This window comes from Myotis myotis, unplaced genomic scaffold (genome assembly GCF_014108235.1).
Source record: "Myotis myotis isolate mMyoMyo1 unplaced genomic scaffold, mMyoMyo1.p scaffold_m19_p_3, whole genome shotgun sequence".
NCBI classification, from domain to species: Eukaryota; Metazoa; Chordata; class Mammalia; order Chiroptera; family Vespertilionidae; genus Myotis; species Myotis myotis.
This window is the reverse complement of record NW_023416335.1, coordinates 127507893-127527026: the sequence shown is the minus strand read 5'-3', so window position 1 is coordinate 127527026 and position 19134 is coordinate 127507893. Positions and strand designations below refer to the sequence as shown.

Below are 19134 nucleotides of genomic sequence, written 5' to 3'. Positions count from 1 at the left end.
AACTTTGGAAGTTCTTTCCATTTCAATTGGAATCCCAAAACCATATCAGTTTAGTTGGTGTTTTATGACTGATGGAATTAGAATAATATGAATTAAAATTGTTAGTGTGGCTTTTCCAAAATTTATTATATGAAGCGCTCCTTTTACACCTTAAATTTTGGTCTAAGTAACTGAGTTATTATTTATAATTTATGAATGTAAACACATTAACCAAACAAATGTTCTATGGTATTAAAACATATTTCTTCAACTAGATGTATAAGGATGAACTGCTTTTCTTCAAAATGAATAGCATTTAAAATAAATCATCATTTTGAATGTTAATGGAGAAAAATACTAAATTATATATCTGTTTGCCTTTATTCCATTGACTTTGTTTCATATTGGTGAAGGAAGTCACTCAAAATTTGAGTTTCTACTAGTCACTCATGTGATTTTTTTCTGTATTTTAAAGTTGTATATCAGAAGTCAGAAATATTTTTCAAACATTCCATCATATTTGAAATATGAAGTATTGCAAATCATTCTTTCATTCATTCAACAATGCTTTATTGAATATCTCCTAGACACCATCAACTTATTAGGCACTGGAGACAGAATAGGAACAAGACAAAAATTGTCCACATCATCATGGGAAATATAATTCAATGTACAGTTTTCAATATTTAAAAAGTTACAACACATATAATAACTGCTATGTTGGGAAGAAGATAGCCTTCCAATGTTGAATCTCATATAAGTGCATATCAAGGCAGCTACATTTTATCTTCATGTCTTCCGTGAAAATTACAGAAAATGTATCTGAAATCACCTGCTCTGAAAAAAAAGTCTAGTTCCCATTTTAGTGAGCAATAATTATTTTAAACTAGAGGCCTGGTGCATGAATTCATATACCAGTGGGGTCCCTCTGCATGTCCTGTGGGATCAATTTGAAACTGGCTCTCCAACATCCCCTAGGGGTCCTGGATTGGGAGAGGGTGCATGCCAGGCCGAGGGACCCCACCTGATCATTGCATGATCAGGGCCAGGGAAGGACGTGGGAGGTTGGTCCGCTGAGGAGGGACCGTGGGAGGGCTTCAGGGTGTGTCTGGCTCATCTCACTCAGTCCCAATTGGCCAGACCCCAGCAGCAAGCTAACCTACTAGTCAGAGTGTCTGCCCCCTGGTGGTAAGTGCACATAACAGCAACTGGTCAACCCATTGACTGTCTTCCCCCTGGTGGTCAGTGCATGTCATAGCGAGGGGTTGAGAGGCCTTAACATATCATTAGCATATCACACTTTAATTGGTTGCATGGCCGACCAGTCGACGGGACACTTAGCATATCATGCTTTTATTATATAGGATGTGAATATTAACACATTGTATGCGGGAAACGTATTTATACATTCTACCAGTGTAGTAGAGCGCGGGACACGTATTAATACATTTTTTTATAGACTAGCCGTAGAATGTGGGTAACGTGTAAATACGTAAATTACGTATTTAATTTTACTGAATGTTGCCATTTGCGCAAAAAATTAGCAAAAATGGCCTGTGCCACCTGTTAGCGCGTGATAAAAACTACCCGCAAACAATGTGTTAAAATGCAGGTGAGATGTGATCAGGTGCATTCACCTTCTGGGACAGCATGGATGGGCCTAGAGCAGCTGTGGGCAAACTACGGCCCGTTTGAAATGAATAAAACTAAAAAAAAAAAATAAAGACCGTACCCTTTTATGTAATGATGTTTACTTTGAATTTATATTAGTTCACACAAACACTCCATCCATGCTTCTGTTCCGGCCCTCCGGTCCAGTTTCAGAACCCATTGTGGCCCTCGAGTCAAAAAGTTTGCCCACCCCTGGCCTAGAGAGTATTAACCTAAGTGAAATAAGCCAGTCAGAGAAAGATAAGAACCACATGATTTCACTCATATGTGGAATCTAATGAACAGAATAAACTAGCAAACAAAGTGGAGACAGACTCATGGATACAGAGAACAGGCTGCCAGCTGCCAGAGGGGAGGGTGTTTGTGACTGGGTAAGGAGGGTGAAGGGATTAAGCAAAGTAAAAAAAGGAAAGAAAGACTCATAGGCACAGAAAACAGTGTGGTGATTACCAAAGGCCAAGGTGGGTGGCGGGAGGCAATAGAAGAGAAAGCAGGGATAAATGTTGATAGAAGGAGACTTGACTTGAGGTGGTGACACACAATGCAATATACAGAAGATGCATTATAGAATTGTGGACTTGAAACCTGTATAATTTTATTAACCAATGTCACCACAGTAAATTTGTATAAAAATGTAATTTAAAAAATAAAAAATGCACTGTTTCTAAACATGCATAAATTATACTTCAATAACTCACAAAAACAGTTCACAGAGAAATAACAAGAATAAAGTGTTTTCAGTGACAAACGGCAAACCAACCATCAGAACAGCTGCCTTGTAGAAGGCTTATTCAGCTACACTATGTTGTGATCAGTGCCATTTTCAGAAATGTCAGTTTGCTTATTTCATGCAATTAGGAGTGGCAGACTTCTGCCAAATCTTTGATAATTAGTGTTCTCCAAACAAGAAGAGGCACATTTCCTTTAATTAGAAAAGAAGTTACTGCTTACATTTCATCATTACTTCATAGGGGTCTTTGTCAAAGTCCTAATTACCAGTTTGCTTACTTTTATATTTGTTGGACTTAAATTTTAGTGGCTCTATTAACATTTGTTCAATGCGAAAGTGCTAATAAATTTCAGATGTGAAGAGAAAGAAATGATATATTTGGATGGCTGACAATGATTATACTGTTATCCTAGATTTTATAAGACCAGGAAATGCTTGGGGTAGATTAAATACCTTTTATTTCCTCATGATTTTGCAGACACACATCTTTTTTGGAAAAAAAAAATTTTTATTCATTTCAGAGAGGAAGGGAAAGGGAGAGAGAGAGATAGAAACATCAATGAGAGAGAATCATCTATCCAATGCCTCCTGTACACCCCCTACTGGGGATTGAGCCCACAACCCAGTTATGTGCTCTTGACCAGAATTGAACTGGGGACCCTTCAGTCCGCAGGCTGAGGCTGTATACACTGAGCCAAACCAGCTAGGGCTAAAAACATCTTTAGGCTTGTGATTTTTGTAATTTAGTTCTTAGAAAGTCATTTTAATTATCAAAATCATAATATTACAATCTTCTTTAAAATATTATCAAATTCATATCTCTTTGGGGGATTTCACATATCACTATTTTATTCTTAAAATTTATGTAGCTTTACAGTTTATAACAAATAAAAATAAAATATCTTGTTTACTTCATAATAATTCAGTGAAATAGGTAAGGCAGTGTGATCATTTCATTATTCCAGATGATTTTTAGAAAGGTTTGATGACATGAACAAGCTCCTGTAGCTGGGAGTGATAAAATGCAAACCAGAAGACTATTCTGCCAGCTTCCAACAGCATGTTTTTTCTGTCCTACCTATGTGTACCCAACAAGAATTGTTCTGACAGAGACCCAGTAACATGTTGTACATTTAATGACAAGACAGAGTATTGGGGTGTTAACTAGCTTGCTCAACAATTATAGGCAGAGGATAACTGAGAATTTATCCCAGTTTGAGTTCTCAGAAGGGGAAGTATCAGCTAATCTATGGTTCCAAAATGCTGATTAGGTCAACTATATGATGAAGTTCTTATCAGTCTACATCAAAATCAGAAAAAAGAAAATGAGGCACTCTGGTTAGTTTTAATATAAATTATCTCTCTCTCACACACATAACACAGACACTTACATACACACACTGCCTTCATTTTAAATATACCCTCTATTTACTTTTTAAAAATTTTAATAGCAGATGGAAGCTGGTTGTTATGTTGTTGAATTTGGTTTTGACTTTAATAAAAAATTAACTTGTTCAACATCAAAAAACTTTACTTGTCCCATTAATCAGGGAACTGCTGAGCTAGTCCAACAATCTCTTCTCATAGTTAAAAAAGCAAACACCGAATGAAGTAAAATGACTTATCCTAGGTGGCTCATAGCTAAACTAGACCAAGACCAAGATGGTATGAGTCCTCACTCTAGAACTACCCAATGTGCCTGTTATTCATATAAATATTCTGCATGATCCTGGTCAGGGGTGGAGGTATTGGTCAGGGCACATACCTACGTCAGAGTGCATGTTAGAGGCAAACAATTGATGCTTCTCTCTTTCCTTTCCTCTCTCTAAAGTAAAGAAATACTATATATATATATATATATATATATATATATATATATATATATCCTAAGCAACCCAGCTAATGATGATCCCCATGTTCCATTCCAAACCCTTTATATATATGCTTCTGCTTTATTGTACTGTATTACGATTTCTTTCTTTTCTATAAGTTCTGGATAAGCAAGGACAAATGACTATTTTTCATCAGAGCTTTGACCTTACCGCTTTATACACAGGAGACAGTTTTTCGAATGATTAAATTTAAAATCATACGTCTTCCCTGATGTCCCATACTGAACAAGTTCAGACCATGGCCTCAAGGTATTTTCTGCTATATTTTATTACAATCATCTCTTCACATCTTGCTTTCATGAGGGTTCCTATGTTTCTTCAGAAGTATTAGGGTACAACTGGCTATGATAATCACAATTTTCTTTCTGATTCTTGATTATTCAAGAACATCTTAGAAATAAACGCTATTATCAAACATATCATCCCCATTATCTGCACCTGAAAATTGCTCCTCTTACTTCCTTTTTATATATATATATATATCTTTATTGATTTCAGAGAGGAAGGGAGAGGGATAGAGAGTTAGAAACATAGATGTTGAGAAGAAAACATCAATCAGCTGCCTCCAGGACACCGCCTCCTGGGGATGTGCCCACAACTGAGGTACATGCCCTTGACCGGAATCGAACGTGGGACCCTTCAGTCTGCAGGCCGACGCTCTATCCACTGAGCCAAACCGGTTAGGGCTGCTCTTACTTTCTTATGTGTCTTTGATATATTTGTATATATTTGTGAGGAACCTTTTGTCACATGTGTATCTGAATAAGCTTGCCTTTTCTGTCCCACATGGTTGCTTTGAACAACATATATTTCTCATATTTCTTGTGAAAGGGATTGATTATAACTTTTGGAGATAGAAACAGATTCTCAATTTTGGATTATTATTGTCAAGAATAAACAAACAAATAAGCAAATAAACAATTACAATCCTGAATTTTATTAAGTCTGAAGATGTAACTCCCAATTTCCAAGACATAAAGAGGTCAAAAGAACATCCTAACATCTGCTAAAGTAATGGATTCAACAAAATCCAAATTTTGTCAACAAAATAATTACATCAAAAAATGAAGAAATGTAGATGAAACTATAATTTAAAAGAGATAATTGTAATATATGTACTACAGTTGGACTCCAATTCACACAAGTAAACTGTAAAATAAAACATATGGTTTTATGAGATGATCTGTACTTTGAATAGATATTTGATGATATTAAGAAATTGTTTTTAGTTTTAGATATGAGCTGGTTGTTTTTATTGTGTTATATATAATTTTTAATATTTCAGAGAAATATGCTGATATATTTGTTGCTTAAAATGAAATGTTTGCCTGGCCAGCATGGCTCAGTGATTGAGCATTGACCTATGAACCAGGAAATCAAGGTTTGATTCCCGGTCAAGGCATATGACTGGGTTGTGGGCTCGATCCCCAGTGTAGGGTGTGCAGAAGGCAGCTGATCAATGATTCTCTCTCATCATTGATGATTCTATTTCTCTCTCCGTCTCCCTTCCTCTCTAAAAGCAATATATATATATATATATATATATATATATATATATATATATAAAGCAATATATATATTAAAAAGAAATGATGTCTGAAATCTACTTCAAAATAATATGGGAGGGGAAAGTTGTGAGGATATATAGGGAAATGTTGGCATCCATTGAAAATTCCTGACACTTGGTGATGGGTGGACTATTGTCTCTTATTTTGTAAATTTTGTATATTTAAATGTTCTAAAATCTTTTTATAATTTTTATTTGAATTTGAATTTTGGTCCTCTTCTTAATTCTTAGGATCACTGGGCAAGTTGCTTAGGCTCTTTAGCCCTCAGTTTTCCTGTATCTTCCATAAAATTCTGCTGATAACTCAATAACATATCCTGCAAAATAATATCCTATCACAGTGTTTAGCAGAATCCCAATTATTGGTCTATAATTATCATCAATAAGAAGATACCTTGCTGATAACTAGTCTATATGTCTGTAACACGCGGTGGTGATTGTTTTTTTTGTTGTTTTTTTTTTTTCCGGAACAATACAATTAAAATGCATGTTCTCTAGAAGTTGAAATCTCTTTTGAAGGTATGTCACACACAGATTTTTTACCTAGAGCTCTGGTCCTGGGTGGGGTTTTGGTTTGGTTGGTTTGGTCAGTCAGTTCCTCCTCTTGCTGCACTCATCATTGTTCCCATGAAGGTTAGAGCCTTTTGACAGCTTATCTACCAGCTCCATCTTTGGATGCTGACCCCTCAGTTTAGTAAGCACATGTTCCCAACAAATAATTAGATCCCTAAAAGCTGTCTGTAGTCAATAAGACAGCTGTTTGCTATCTTAATGATAGCAAAGCTACACTCTTTTGCAAATCTGAAAATATGTGTTTATGTTGGGCCACTCTTTCTGTCAAGAAATGCATATAATTGTAAGTGACTGTGTAGACATTTGCATTTTTCAAAGATGACACTTATCATATCTCCCATCCAATATCAATACACACTTGTCCCAACCACATTAAGAAATGGACTCAAATTTCCCTCCCTTTTAATCTGGCCTGGCCTCATAATGCCTCTATGAACTAACGCAATGTGGTGGATGGAAGTGACACAGCATGACTTTTGCAGCTGGATCAGAAATGGTTACACAGCTGCTATCCAGTTCTTCTGGGATGCTTGCTCTGGGGGCAGCCAGAGGCTATGTGAGAAAGAATCCCGTCTGTGCTGAGATCACATGCTGGAGACGCCACCTGAGACGCTCCAGACGTCAGGAAGCAGAGCTCTCAACCACAGCAGCGCCAAATGCCATCATGAGAGTGAGCTCTTACCTGGGTGCTTAGCCCAAGGCTAGCAACCCCACGACTATGGCCACAGCTGACACCTGACTACAAATGCGTGAGAGACCCCAAGTGAGAACAGTCTTTCTGAGCTCTGCTCAGATCTCCTGTACCTAAATCATAAACTAAATTATATTTTTAAGTTGCCAAGTTTTGAGGTAATATTTTTCCAGCAATAGTAATAGGAACAGACTGGTTCCCTATATTTAATTATTTTTCAATGAGCATACTTTAATATAATTCTAAATTTTCCATTAAAATGCAGTTATTTCTAAGGCTATTCTCAATTATGTATTTTTTTAATATTTTTATTGACTTTTATTGAGGAAGGGAAAGGAAGAGAGAGAGAGAGAGATAGAAACATCAATGATGAGAGAGAATCATTCATTGATTGTCACACTGGGAATCTAGCCACAACCTAGGCATGTGCCCTGATCGGGAATTGAACTCTTGACCTTCCAGTTCATAGGTCGATGCTCAACCACTGAGCCATGCCGGCTGGGCTCAATTAAGTATTTGCTCTCCCAAATTCTGTGAAAGGAGCTTTATCTTCTTGAAAATATGATTGTTTATTAAAGTAAATAAAATTCAACCCATGATGTTAACAGAAAATTATTTCTGAAATAAAGACTTATTAGTGAAAAGAATTGTACATTTTTCCCTAGCTGCTGCAATGATGGATAGCATTGTTCTGTTAGCCAGTGTCAGCAATCTGCCAAACATCATGTTGGACAAAGGCCAGGTTGTCCTAAAACATGCTTTTATTTTTCCCCTGCCCTGTGGCAGGGATCCAAAATCCATGATTTATTCTTGTTGATTTGCAACAATATTTTTTTGTAATTCTGTCTTCAATTTAATATGTAGGATAATGGTGATACATTTCAGTTTTGGGCATATAACCAAAACAATATGTACACGTCCAGCCTCATCAAAATACCTTTTTGCTCAAGCCATGTAAGTTTCTCTCTTTCCCTCTTAAAAATGGCAATTAGACTGAAATGGTAGTTGGATCAGGTTTGAGAAATAGAAGATTCCCTCTTCAATTAGGTTGTTTTTCCAAATAAACTCACGGAAGGTTAAAGCTTCCTTCTAAGATCATCCCCAAAGAGAATAAGAAGGTGAACCATAATTCTATGACCACAATTCTATGACAACTGATTCCCAGTCAAACATGTTCATCCTGTTTCCAGTTTTAAAGAATCAAAAGTGTTATAGGATTATTCCCTCATCCACATACTAAGCCATGCATTTGTTTATGTATTCATTCCTCAAGTGTTTATTAATGCATGAGAGCCTAGCAAGTACAAGGCATCTAGCTGAGTAGAGGTTCTATAAAGATAAATTGTTGTCATGCTTCCCTTCTGGTAGAGAAAATAGATATTTAAACAGGTAATAAAAAGGTAGTGAATAATAATTATTATATATCATTTATTGTTAAAGAATAATCAAGGTAAATGTATATTACAATGAAAACACAGAACTAGACAAGAGCAGAAGTTGCCTCTAAAGCAATCTGCAAAGTTAGAGGTTAATCTTGAGTATTAGAGTGTAGCTGCTACAAGGCTTTCTCCTTTTATTAAGACTAAAGTGCCAATTTGTTTAATTCTTCTTTATCCTTATTTTCAAGAAAATATATAATCTTCTTGCTACTCTTTTGAAGGAGAAAAGTTAAAATTAAAGGGTCTCTGCATTTCCCCTTCTACCCAGTTTCTGGCTAACCTGCTCCCATCCTGTCCCCTGGAGCTAGTGATGGTCTTACAGAGGAGGATGCATCACAGCTGTTGTCTCACAAAAAGCCTTGATCCCACACAGCTGCCTCTCTCTCCCTCCTGAGACTGAGAAGGAAACCAAGAATGTGTCAGCTCTCCTTCAGGTCAGGGAGATGGAAGTTTCCTTTGGCCTTCTCTGACTCCTCTCTTCCCCTTGCCCATGTAACCCCTTTGCGTCTGGAGCCTTGGTTAGCTGAGTTGCTCCTGACTATTATTCTTGCTTTATCTGAGGATCTGTCATACTCCACCTCTATCCAATACTAATTTAGGGAACCTACTGGGCATGCTATGTGCACAGTACTGTTCCTATACCATGTTTTGGAGTTGCCCTTCTGATTATCTAAACTCCTAATGATGCATCTAAACCCCACATCCCGGCTGCTACAGAGGCAGACGTACAGCCAGAAAGCAACTGAGCTTCCAGCATCCTTTATACCCCTCTACAAAATCGCTCTCATTTATTCTTCTGTGTTGATTTCATGGAAATATAACAAGTTCATATATAAGGTTTGTTCCTGGTAAACTAACTTTCCCAAACAAGAGACGAGCTGGATTATAGTAGGTCCCACGTTGTGACCCCTAACAGTTGAGAAAATGATATAAAAAAGGTAAGAAAACCAACTTTTTGAGGGTTATAGTTTTCTCAAGTTTTTTATTTTTTTAATTAAAATCTCTTCTGTGGTATGAGGTACATTGTAGGAATGGTATTTATTTTTAATGATTTTACATGACAAAATAAAACCTTCCATCTTTTGACATTTCTACAGGGCTAGGTATGTAGATGTGAGTCATTTATAAAATGATTATAAAATAGCTTAGTGCTTTATTGTGCTTAATGCTTCACTCAACCAAACTCATTTTGTTCAAAGGCATAGTGTTGGAGAACACTGAATTAATAATTGCACAATTATTAAACTTTCTAACTCTTGTCCATTTACATTGGAGGTGATGTGGCCCTCTTTAGGGGGGAGGGGAAAGAAGACAATTTTGTATCCAACTTGACAAGACATATAGTTTTAGAAATTCTTAATTTCAAAGAAATATAAAATAAAATATCAGTAATAGCCTCATATTGTTAGCCAACTTTGTCTGAATGGTAAATTGAATGTAACAGTTATTATGGTAGACATTTAAAATATTTTTATTTTTAACTAATGAAGATATATTCTCATTCATCAAATGAGAAAACAGATTCTGAAAGTTTTCAAGTTACAAGTAATAAATGGTAAAGCAGAAGTTGAGCAGAATCGCTAAACTGCACAATCCAAGTTCTTTCCATTATTGAATAATTTTAAACGGTATTTGAATTCTTTTGAATCTTGTTTATAAGAAATGTATCAATAGCTGTTACCTTAATTTAGATAAATAGTCAAAAAACAACGCTTATGCTTATTTCATCTGTCAGGGCTGATCTGCCTTTTAGCAATAAAATGAAAGTCATTACCAAACAAATGGTGTCAGTTGGAAGGTTGATCCAAAGATGGTGTGCTAATCTAAAGAGAACACAAGTAAGGGGACCTGTCTTTCTTCAAGGTACAAAGTACATAAAACACAGCATCCAGTCACAGGACCAATATTAGGACAATTTTAAAAGATCTGACAAGAATGAGTTGCATTGTGAGTTTATTATTTTAAAGTAACCCATATTTCTGAATTTGCTGTTCCTACATTTATCTTTATATTAATAATTTTTATAAATGCTATAATTAAGAGTGATTTTTTTTATGTTTTAAGAGGATAGAATAAGAAAGAAGATATAGTCCTCATAAAAGTCCAGTTCAAATTACAAGCAAAATTGCAATACTTAGAGTCAAACCAACTTGGCCAATATCTATGGAGAATTCATCACTTTCTCCAACAGGTTAAGGCATATGTTTAGTTTCTTGATATGCCATGTTCTAGGAAAACATAATATAATATTATTCTGATAAGATAGAACTAGGAACACAGTCAGTGTATCTTCCTGAAGGTCTCAATTTTCCCATGGAGTAATTATTCAATTCTAATTTCACGATTTTTACTTCTTAAATTTAAAAGAACTGTTTATAAATTTGATGTTGCTTAACTTTGTCAGAAATAACTCGTAGTGGCAAAATAGTCAAACATTTTAATTAAAAAGTGCTTGTTTATATTAAACATTATTTAGATAGTAAGTTGTTTAAAGATTTTGCCTTTTAACACTGTAGCTTCTCTCTGCTAATTGAAAGCTCTGCCAAGAAAATTCCAAAGAAAACATTAGCCTCTGATACAGATAAGCATTTACATTTATCTCAATGTGCCAAGCAGCTTTCTCTATTCTAATAATACAAGCATTGTGTTCAGATCATCAGAGAACTTAAAACTAACAATAAAATAAATGGCATTGCCTTTACTATAAGTGAGTTTACATTTCCTTGCTTTTTTTCTACTTTTCTTTCATCTTTTACTCCACAAAATCATCACATAGAAAAAAAAGTTTTGATTCTCTACTGTGAATCAGGTATCTCACACTTATAATGAGCTTTCTAAGACTGACTGTGATTTTTCTAATAAAGATCTCAAGACTCTGAATAGTTTTCCAAAGTCATGAAGTGAGCAGGAATGAGATAGTAGTTGAAAATGTGAATAGAGTGTCTTTTTTAAAGGCAATGGTTTGCTCTTTCTTTTCAATTTTCTTCACTTTGTAAGTTATATAAATGTCATACCACTGTGCTATATATCTGAAACTAATGTAATAATATATATCATTGTGATTGAAAAATAAAAACAATATATAAAAAGGAAATGTATTTTCTATCTTAGAAATATCTGACCAACATTGTTGACAATATATTTAAATATGCATCTGTGAATTAATATAGACTAAAAGACTTAGAGGAGCCCAATGGTCACTAAAACTCACTTCTCCTAATTAAATGGTTCCCCAAAACAAATCATTATTAGAATTTTAGCTACTTATTTTTTTATGAGTCAGTAAGACTATATATGATAAAAGAATGCTGTACACTCTGGCCCTTAGAAAAAAGATCATGTAAAAAAAATTCTCATTTGAAAACAACACAAAGTTAACAAAACAAAACAACAACAACAAAATTAGCACCAGACACCCAAGCCAATGAACCTTGGTGTTTCTGTTCTAACACTATACTGTTCTGCTTAGTGTTGCACAATAGGCTTGGACCTTTTTCATGATGGACAATTGGAGCATGGTTCCAATATGTTATCAGAATCAAACTTTATGGACCATTTATTGTACAAGCAAAGTAAAACTATATTTATGGAAAAATAAAGTTTAAGTGAAGCAACTGACAAGTCTTCCCTTCTTAAAAACATCAATCCTTCCCTGTTGATAATATGTGCTGGAGTAATCATGAAGTCTTTTAACCTTGCTCAGAGGCAAGGTGAGATTTAACTTGCATCAAAATTCTTGGTAACTCAGCCATCATAGTAACTTCAGAAAAATTTTCCCTCTAGTATATCCATCCTATATGGTGATTCCTTTGTGCAGATAGTTTCAACCCCATTGCTTTTTCTGCCTTCACGTATTTTTCATGTAATCTCTAGAGGTTTATAGAAGCTTCTTTTGAATTTGATAGTAACCTAATCTCCCCAGCAGCAATTACACAAGTCAAAAAAGCAATAATCACCACCAGTAGAATCTCAGACTCACAAAAACAGGAACCATATCTGTCTTTCTCATTCCTTTCTCCCCAGGGCTTAAAAAAGATCTGGCCCATTGTGGGCTCTCAATATATTTGATGAATGAATGAATGAACGAATCCAGTGGAATTATCCTACAGTCCTTTTATAGCCTTTCTGTACACTTATTTGGGTTTCAAATGGCTATGTCGGTATTGAAAAAGCTATTTCGAAGTATTTGTTTTTAAGTGTTCTTAAACATGTCATATTTTCCTGGGTCCTGGGAGTAGTTTATTCCAACTGTAGAAGTTAGTGGCAATTTCCCCTGCAAAATTCTGCTTGAAAGCATGTTTTTAATAAATATAAAGTTTCTGGAAAAAAAAAAGAGTCCTACTAGGCTATGGGTTTCTTCCACAAGGAAGTGCACCATGGTAGAATCCTTTAATGAGGTATTTTTTTTTCTTTCTTTCTTTTTTTTTTTTCCAAAAGGAAAATGTACCAAAAGAAAAGAGGAATGTGAATCAGCTGCCATGTAAACTAAGTTGATTCCCTTTTGGCCCATGTGCTGGGACTTCAAAATTTTTGGAGATTTATCTTCTGAGTATATTGAAATTCCCAGGCCAAATTTTTCTTGAAAGATGATAAATCAAATTGTATATACAGTGGTGGGCTAAAGATATGTGCTCTGTGATTATACTGGCTATTTACACCATACCTTAGTTATAAATATTTACTTTGAAACATTCTAAAAAATATAAATAGCTAGATTACAAAATACCAAAAATAAAGGCAAAACTAAGACTCAGAGAATAAGGGAGTATTCTGACATTTGAAAGATAATCCTTTGTTCTTAAAGTTTACTTGTTTTGCTTCTGATAACTCTGCATACTTTACAATTTAGCAATGTTTGAACTCTGTTTGTCTGGATTAAGCCAAGAATAAAGAGATTGTCCAGGTTTTCTTAATATTTAAGACTTCATGAAAAAAAAAATCATCTAATTAAAATAAACCATCACTCTGGAATCACAGAATGTAAGACATTGATTTGCTTAAAATTTTATTTTATAGAAGAGGGACCATGAGGCTCAAAAAAAATTTCCTTTTAAAAATGATTTGTTCAAGGTTGCAAAGTGATGGAGCTGTGACTTAAAAAAAAAAAATGATCTTAACCTTGAAGTAGTTCTTTCTATCCTATTTGCTTCCTCTACTTCTCATTAGGTGGCACTGTCTCTCACATTTGGAAATGCAGTGATTAAAACTGAAAGTGCTGAACTCCCAGGAATATAACAAACAAGGTAGGTAAAGAGAGCCTGCATCCCACTCACCCAAATCAGAGCACTGGACAACTCGAAGGTGGCATTGGCAGCGGAAGGGACACACTGGCCCCAGAGGCTCAAAGTCAGCATCATAAGAAGTGGGATTTTCTGGGTCTATCCCAGAAGCCTCATCTGCTTGCATGAGGTCATAAAAGTCAAATATGCTCCTCTGTTGGAAAGGTCCGGCCCAGGAAACTTGAGCAAGCAGAAGAAAGATGATAGTTGCCTTCATGACTTATCTCATATGTTTTCACAACCAAAGAACCTGGGGAAAAAAAACAAAAGGTTTGGAAGAGTAGCCTTGCCTAGTTTATAACACCCCACAGTGAAGTGAGCATAAAGGAAAGTAAAAAAATATATATATATTCATGTGTTTTAATAGATTGTTAAGAAGCAGAGTCTTAAAAATGTGTTTAAAAGGTGATAAGGTACATTTAGACTGACTTTCAAGGCTATTTACCTATGAAGGAAAAATTGAATATTATTTACATTACTTGTTTTAAATTTGGGGTCTCAATGAAGACAACTTATTATATATTCACATCATTTACAAAATTGTTATGGATGAATCATGTTGAAATTTTCAGTGCTCACTCAATGCAAGCCATACCACAGTCAAATAAAGTTTTGACTATATACCTGAGATCTCTAATTCCTGCTTCAGAGATATCTCTGAAAGCCTATCTTACCTCTCCATCCTACCATAGTTATCTTGGTCCAGTCCCTTCTTATCTCCTGGAACTATGATAAGAGCTTCCAACTGGTATCTGCCTTGAATATTCCCTCTGCACCAGATCACCTTCCACTCTGCTGCCCAAGTTATCCTCTAAAAGTCCAATTTAATTGTATCATCTTCTGCTGGAAACCCTTTGTTGACATCCACGGCTTAGCAATAAGGTCTACGTTCCCTGTGGTGCATATAAGACTGTTCATAATTTGGTACCAACTGATCATCTAGCTACATGCCTCTCCATTTTCTCTTCATTCCCAGGCCCCATCAAAACTCTGACCCTCAAAGCTAATTGCCATTTAAAATACCTACCTTGTAAGAGTGTTGCAAAGATTAAGAGAGCTAATGGGCTTCTCCTGTGTTTCTCCCTGGCTCATCCAGGCAGGATGCTGCTTTCTCTCTCTTCTGTGCTCCCAAAACATGTTCTCTTAACCTCTTTTAAAGAACTTATCACATTATATTGTAATTTGTTCTGCGTGCTTGTTCTGCCCCCCTCCCCCCCAACCTCCCAATAGAAGTTGTACTCCTTCAGGGCATGTCTTATTTTTGTTTTGTACCCGGCCTTGCGTAATATTTTGCACGTAAATGACTCAATTGATCATCAACTTATTAACACCAGTTATTTAATTTGTGTTAAGCAACCAGTTAGTCTGATTTTTTAAAACATAAATTATCTTTTTTTTTTAATATCAAATTTCTAGCACAAGAAAGATATAGAACTGCAAGCTTCAACTTGGTATAAGCAAGATTCACTTTTAAAAGTAATTCTATTAGATAGTTTCTCAAACTGATCACTTTAAATGAACCAATAACACATATGGAAAATCCTAACTGAATTTTATATGACGTATTATTTGGTTTTACCTATAGGATTATTTTATAAACAAATAAAAAGTACAATTTTGGCAAATCCATACAGTATGCATCCATTCATTCATTAAGCACTTATGGATACATATATAGCTACGTTGTTGAATTGATTATGTAGTTAGTTAGCTTAAGAGAACTAAACAAAATTGACTAAATCTTAATAAATCTGAGTAACAAAAATTAGTTGATCATGTAGAGAGCAGTCTATTTTTGAGTTGATATATTTAAAAAACTTCGTTGAAAATGTTCTAAGTATTCCCAAAACATATTGCAGATATTATCTTTAGTCCCACCACCTATACTTTGAATTATACACATATAAGAATCCAAACTAAAGCTGCACATTTATAACTAGAACTAAATAATTGTTTATAATAATCCAATTGTAGCATAAGAAAAAAAGTCTTCATATACCCCAACCCTAATAAATCTTTGGGAAATTTTTGGGTAGATCCTCCAGAGAGGGAATAAATATTTTCAATTTCTTATACTTTTGTTTCTTAGTTTATATTTATTACTAAAGTATGTCAAAGTCAACACATATACAATATGAGCTTATGGATTTTTATTTAAAAATATTACTAAGATTAATTATTCACACTGCCCCTTTAAGTTCAGTATCCGGTTTCCTCTGGGAGCCCATTCCCACTCAGTTACCGCATTGCCTTTTAACGGAGACTCTATTGTCTTGGCAGTGTTCCCTTGGATTGGAACTAAGGGAAGGACTTTCAGTCTGTTTCACATTAAAATGCAAAATTTATGGTTTACCACAAGTTTGCTAGCCTTGCATATTTAATGTCTCACAATTTTAGAAGAAAAATTAAGCAAAGTAGTTGCAGACTTAATAAACAGCAACTAGAATTAATGCAGATGTCACTTTTGGATCTTTTCTCCAGGATAGAGATTACCTGGTTATTTCATTCACCCACATATGGAAATGTTGAGCATTCGCTCAAGGAAATATTATCATTTATATATATTTACTCTTGTTAAAATGGTAGGAATTCTCTACACAAAATTATTTTTGGTTAAAGCTGCATGCAAACAGGCAGTTTACAGCTGTCAGTGTGTGTGTGTGTGTGTGTGTGTGTGTGTGTGTGTGTGTGTGTGTGTATGCATGCATTTTAACCCTGATTGTCCTGGGGAATAATAATAATATGTCCAAGAACTTTATACAAATTTCTTCAAGAACTAACTTCTTTTAAATAGTGCCTTGACACTTGAATACTTGAATACTCAGCATCTTAAAACAATTAATGTGGGCAGTTGGTGCTAATAATTTACTTAATCATTTCCTTCTTTCCTTAAGAAAACAGAAAAATAAAAAAAACAACAGTTACCCATGTGGAAACCAGGCAGGCTATTATTGTGATAAAAGACTTTATAAATTTCATTACACTGTTGTTAAGTACTCTAAAATACATGATTCTTTCCTAAATGCTAATTGCTAAGAATAATCTCACTACTTTACTAAAGTTCATTGCCATAATTTATAAGTATTTTATCAAAAATAACAATCTCTGGTTGCTGAGACTACTTCAGCCCATTAAATTAACTATATCATTTCAGATCAATATTTGCATGATGTCATTTATGAGTGACTTTCAAAGTCAAAATTTAACCCTCAGGAGATAAGTGAAGCTCTAAATGCAGAGCAGAATTAAAACCCCCCAGCACTAGGTGAATTAAAAACCTCAATAAAATAGAAATAATTTTAAAATAAACAGTAGAACCACATTTATCCACCAATAAGGGCTACTCTAGGAGGCGTCTGGTTCTTTTTCTGGTCGAAACAGCCCTGGGAAGGAAAAAACCACAGGTATTTACATTACCAGAGCCCACTTACCAAGTGGCCATCAGGTTACCCTGTTTGCAATGGAGATAAAAAATAACCTACACCCTCCTTTCATAATGAATGCACCTTATAAAATTTCATTTATATCGAAAATACAGACAGGGTTTCTTCTTTACACTTAAGAAATTATGTAATTAAATGTGGTATTACTTTCGTTAGGTCTCTAATAATCAGCATAAATGTTTCCAATGTTTATTTTCACCTTTGGTGATAATTTATATTTTCTTATAGGTTGTAGAAATGTACACTAAACTTCTACAACTAATGACCAGAGACTTCTCTTAGGTTTTAAAAGTTCTTAAAATAAACAAGGTTTCAGGAAGAAAATAAATCCTTAAATATATAATGCAACTACGAATAATATGCTAGTCTACAATACTTTTCTATAAATAGATTCGAAAGAGCTAAACATTTCATTAGTACAAATACAAATATATAAATACAGATGGCCATGGTTTTAGATCATAGATTTTCTAAAATAAATATCCCTTTCTTTTTGCAAGAACAGAAAGAACTAAAACAATGCATTTGATCATTCAACCAAATATTTAACTTCTGTTTTCAAGCAATACTTTTTTTAAATGCTGCGTAAAGATTATTAAAAGTTTAGCACAATTACTTTTTCTTTTCTTTTTCCCACCAAATAATCTCTATTTCCCTCAAGTTTTTATTAGTCTGTAGCAGAGTTCAGGACAATTATTGAAAACCATACCTTTTAATCCGGGGATTTGCCACAGGAGCCCTCAAAGCTGAGATGTAATTACACTAAATATTCGGCCCAAGCAAAGAGTTTGCAGGTGTGGGAAGGAGGAGGGGGTAGGTGCTGCTCTGTGCCTGTCACTAGGTTGAAAATCTCCTGCTTCTACTCCATAGCCCAGATAAAAAATAAGGTTTCCCTCAATGAACACTACCCGGCTGACACCCACATTAGATCATATGGTAATGATATGTCTCTTGTATTGTAGCCAGAAACTTTATTGGCCTCCCCCCCCCCCCATTTGCTTTATTTCTTTTACATCTGCTTAAGATTCTAAACTGCTTATGTGCTAGAGTGGAGGAACTTGACTTGAAATTTCTTTTATTATGTGGATGCATTTCCCTAAACTATTGCAACTAAAGGGTTTGTTTCCCCACCCCCACCCCGACTCCGCTATCCGCCCTTCCCAGTCTTGTTTATAAGGAACATTTATTATACTTCTGAAACGGCAGTTTTTCTTGCTTTCTTGTTGTATAAGACCGGCAAATGGAATGAAATGAATCTTGCAGTTATTTTAAATGCGGTCTGTGAAAATAAATGAGTAGCCTTATGTGAAAAGACTCATTCGGATTCCTACTTGCCTAGGGCTGTTTGTGCAAATTCAAGTGGAGGTTTTCTATATATTTTGAATGTGTTTCTAAAGGGTCCTGGATGAAAGCCGTGGTTTTATATGAAAAGCATGCCATTTGTTACTTTCATTACTCATAGTTTAAAAGCTTTCTTGTTGTCTCCGAGTTTTTTTGTTTGTTGTTTAATAAAACACACAGAAACTAGAAGTCAGTCACAAGTTAATTTAGCCTGGATATGCAAAGTTTAATTTTCATAGACTACACTTTTATATAATCTAGAACTTTGAAGAGGCAATAGAGTCTACGGTTCTTTGCAAATTTCAGTAAATAGAAAAAAAGACAGTGCAAATACAAGGAAAGTCCTTTATTTAGCTAATGGGGGACTTTTTTGAGTTTTTGTAATTCCCTTGCTGAATGCTGTTAGCTCTCTCTGTGTCTCTCTCTGTTTTGACTTGTATCTTTATGCTCTCCCCCAGGCTATTACCAGGTGGAAACTTGAAATCAGCATCTGTGAAACATGAGAGGATCCCCCTCCATTCTCCACCCT

The 19134-nt window shown here is 35.0% G+C and overlaps 1 protein-coding gene across 2 annotated transcripts in view; it reads right to left on the bottom strand.

The window, feature by feature from the left end:
* Nucleotides 1-18209, bottom strand: part of DCN (decorin) — a 41561-nt gene extending 23352 nt beyond the window's left edge. The window contains exons 1-2 of one of the 2 annotated variants that reach the window (XM_036298713.1): nt 17974-18209; nt 13816-14071 (exon numbers count right to left, since the gene is read on the bottom strand). In XM_036298713.1, the coding sequence (XP_036154606.1) occupies nt 13816-14038 (223 nt within the window). In that variant the 5' untranslated portion in view covers nt 14039-14071; nt 17974-18209. Of the gene's footprint in view, nt 1-13815; nt 14072-14848; nt 15005-17973 lie in introns of those variants that run through there. The other variant, XM_036298714.1, reaches the window with a different exon arrangement.
* Between the last annotated feature and the right edge of the window lie 925 nt (nt 18210-19134).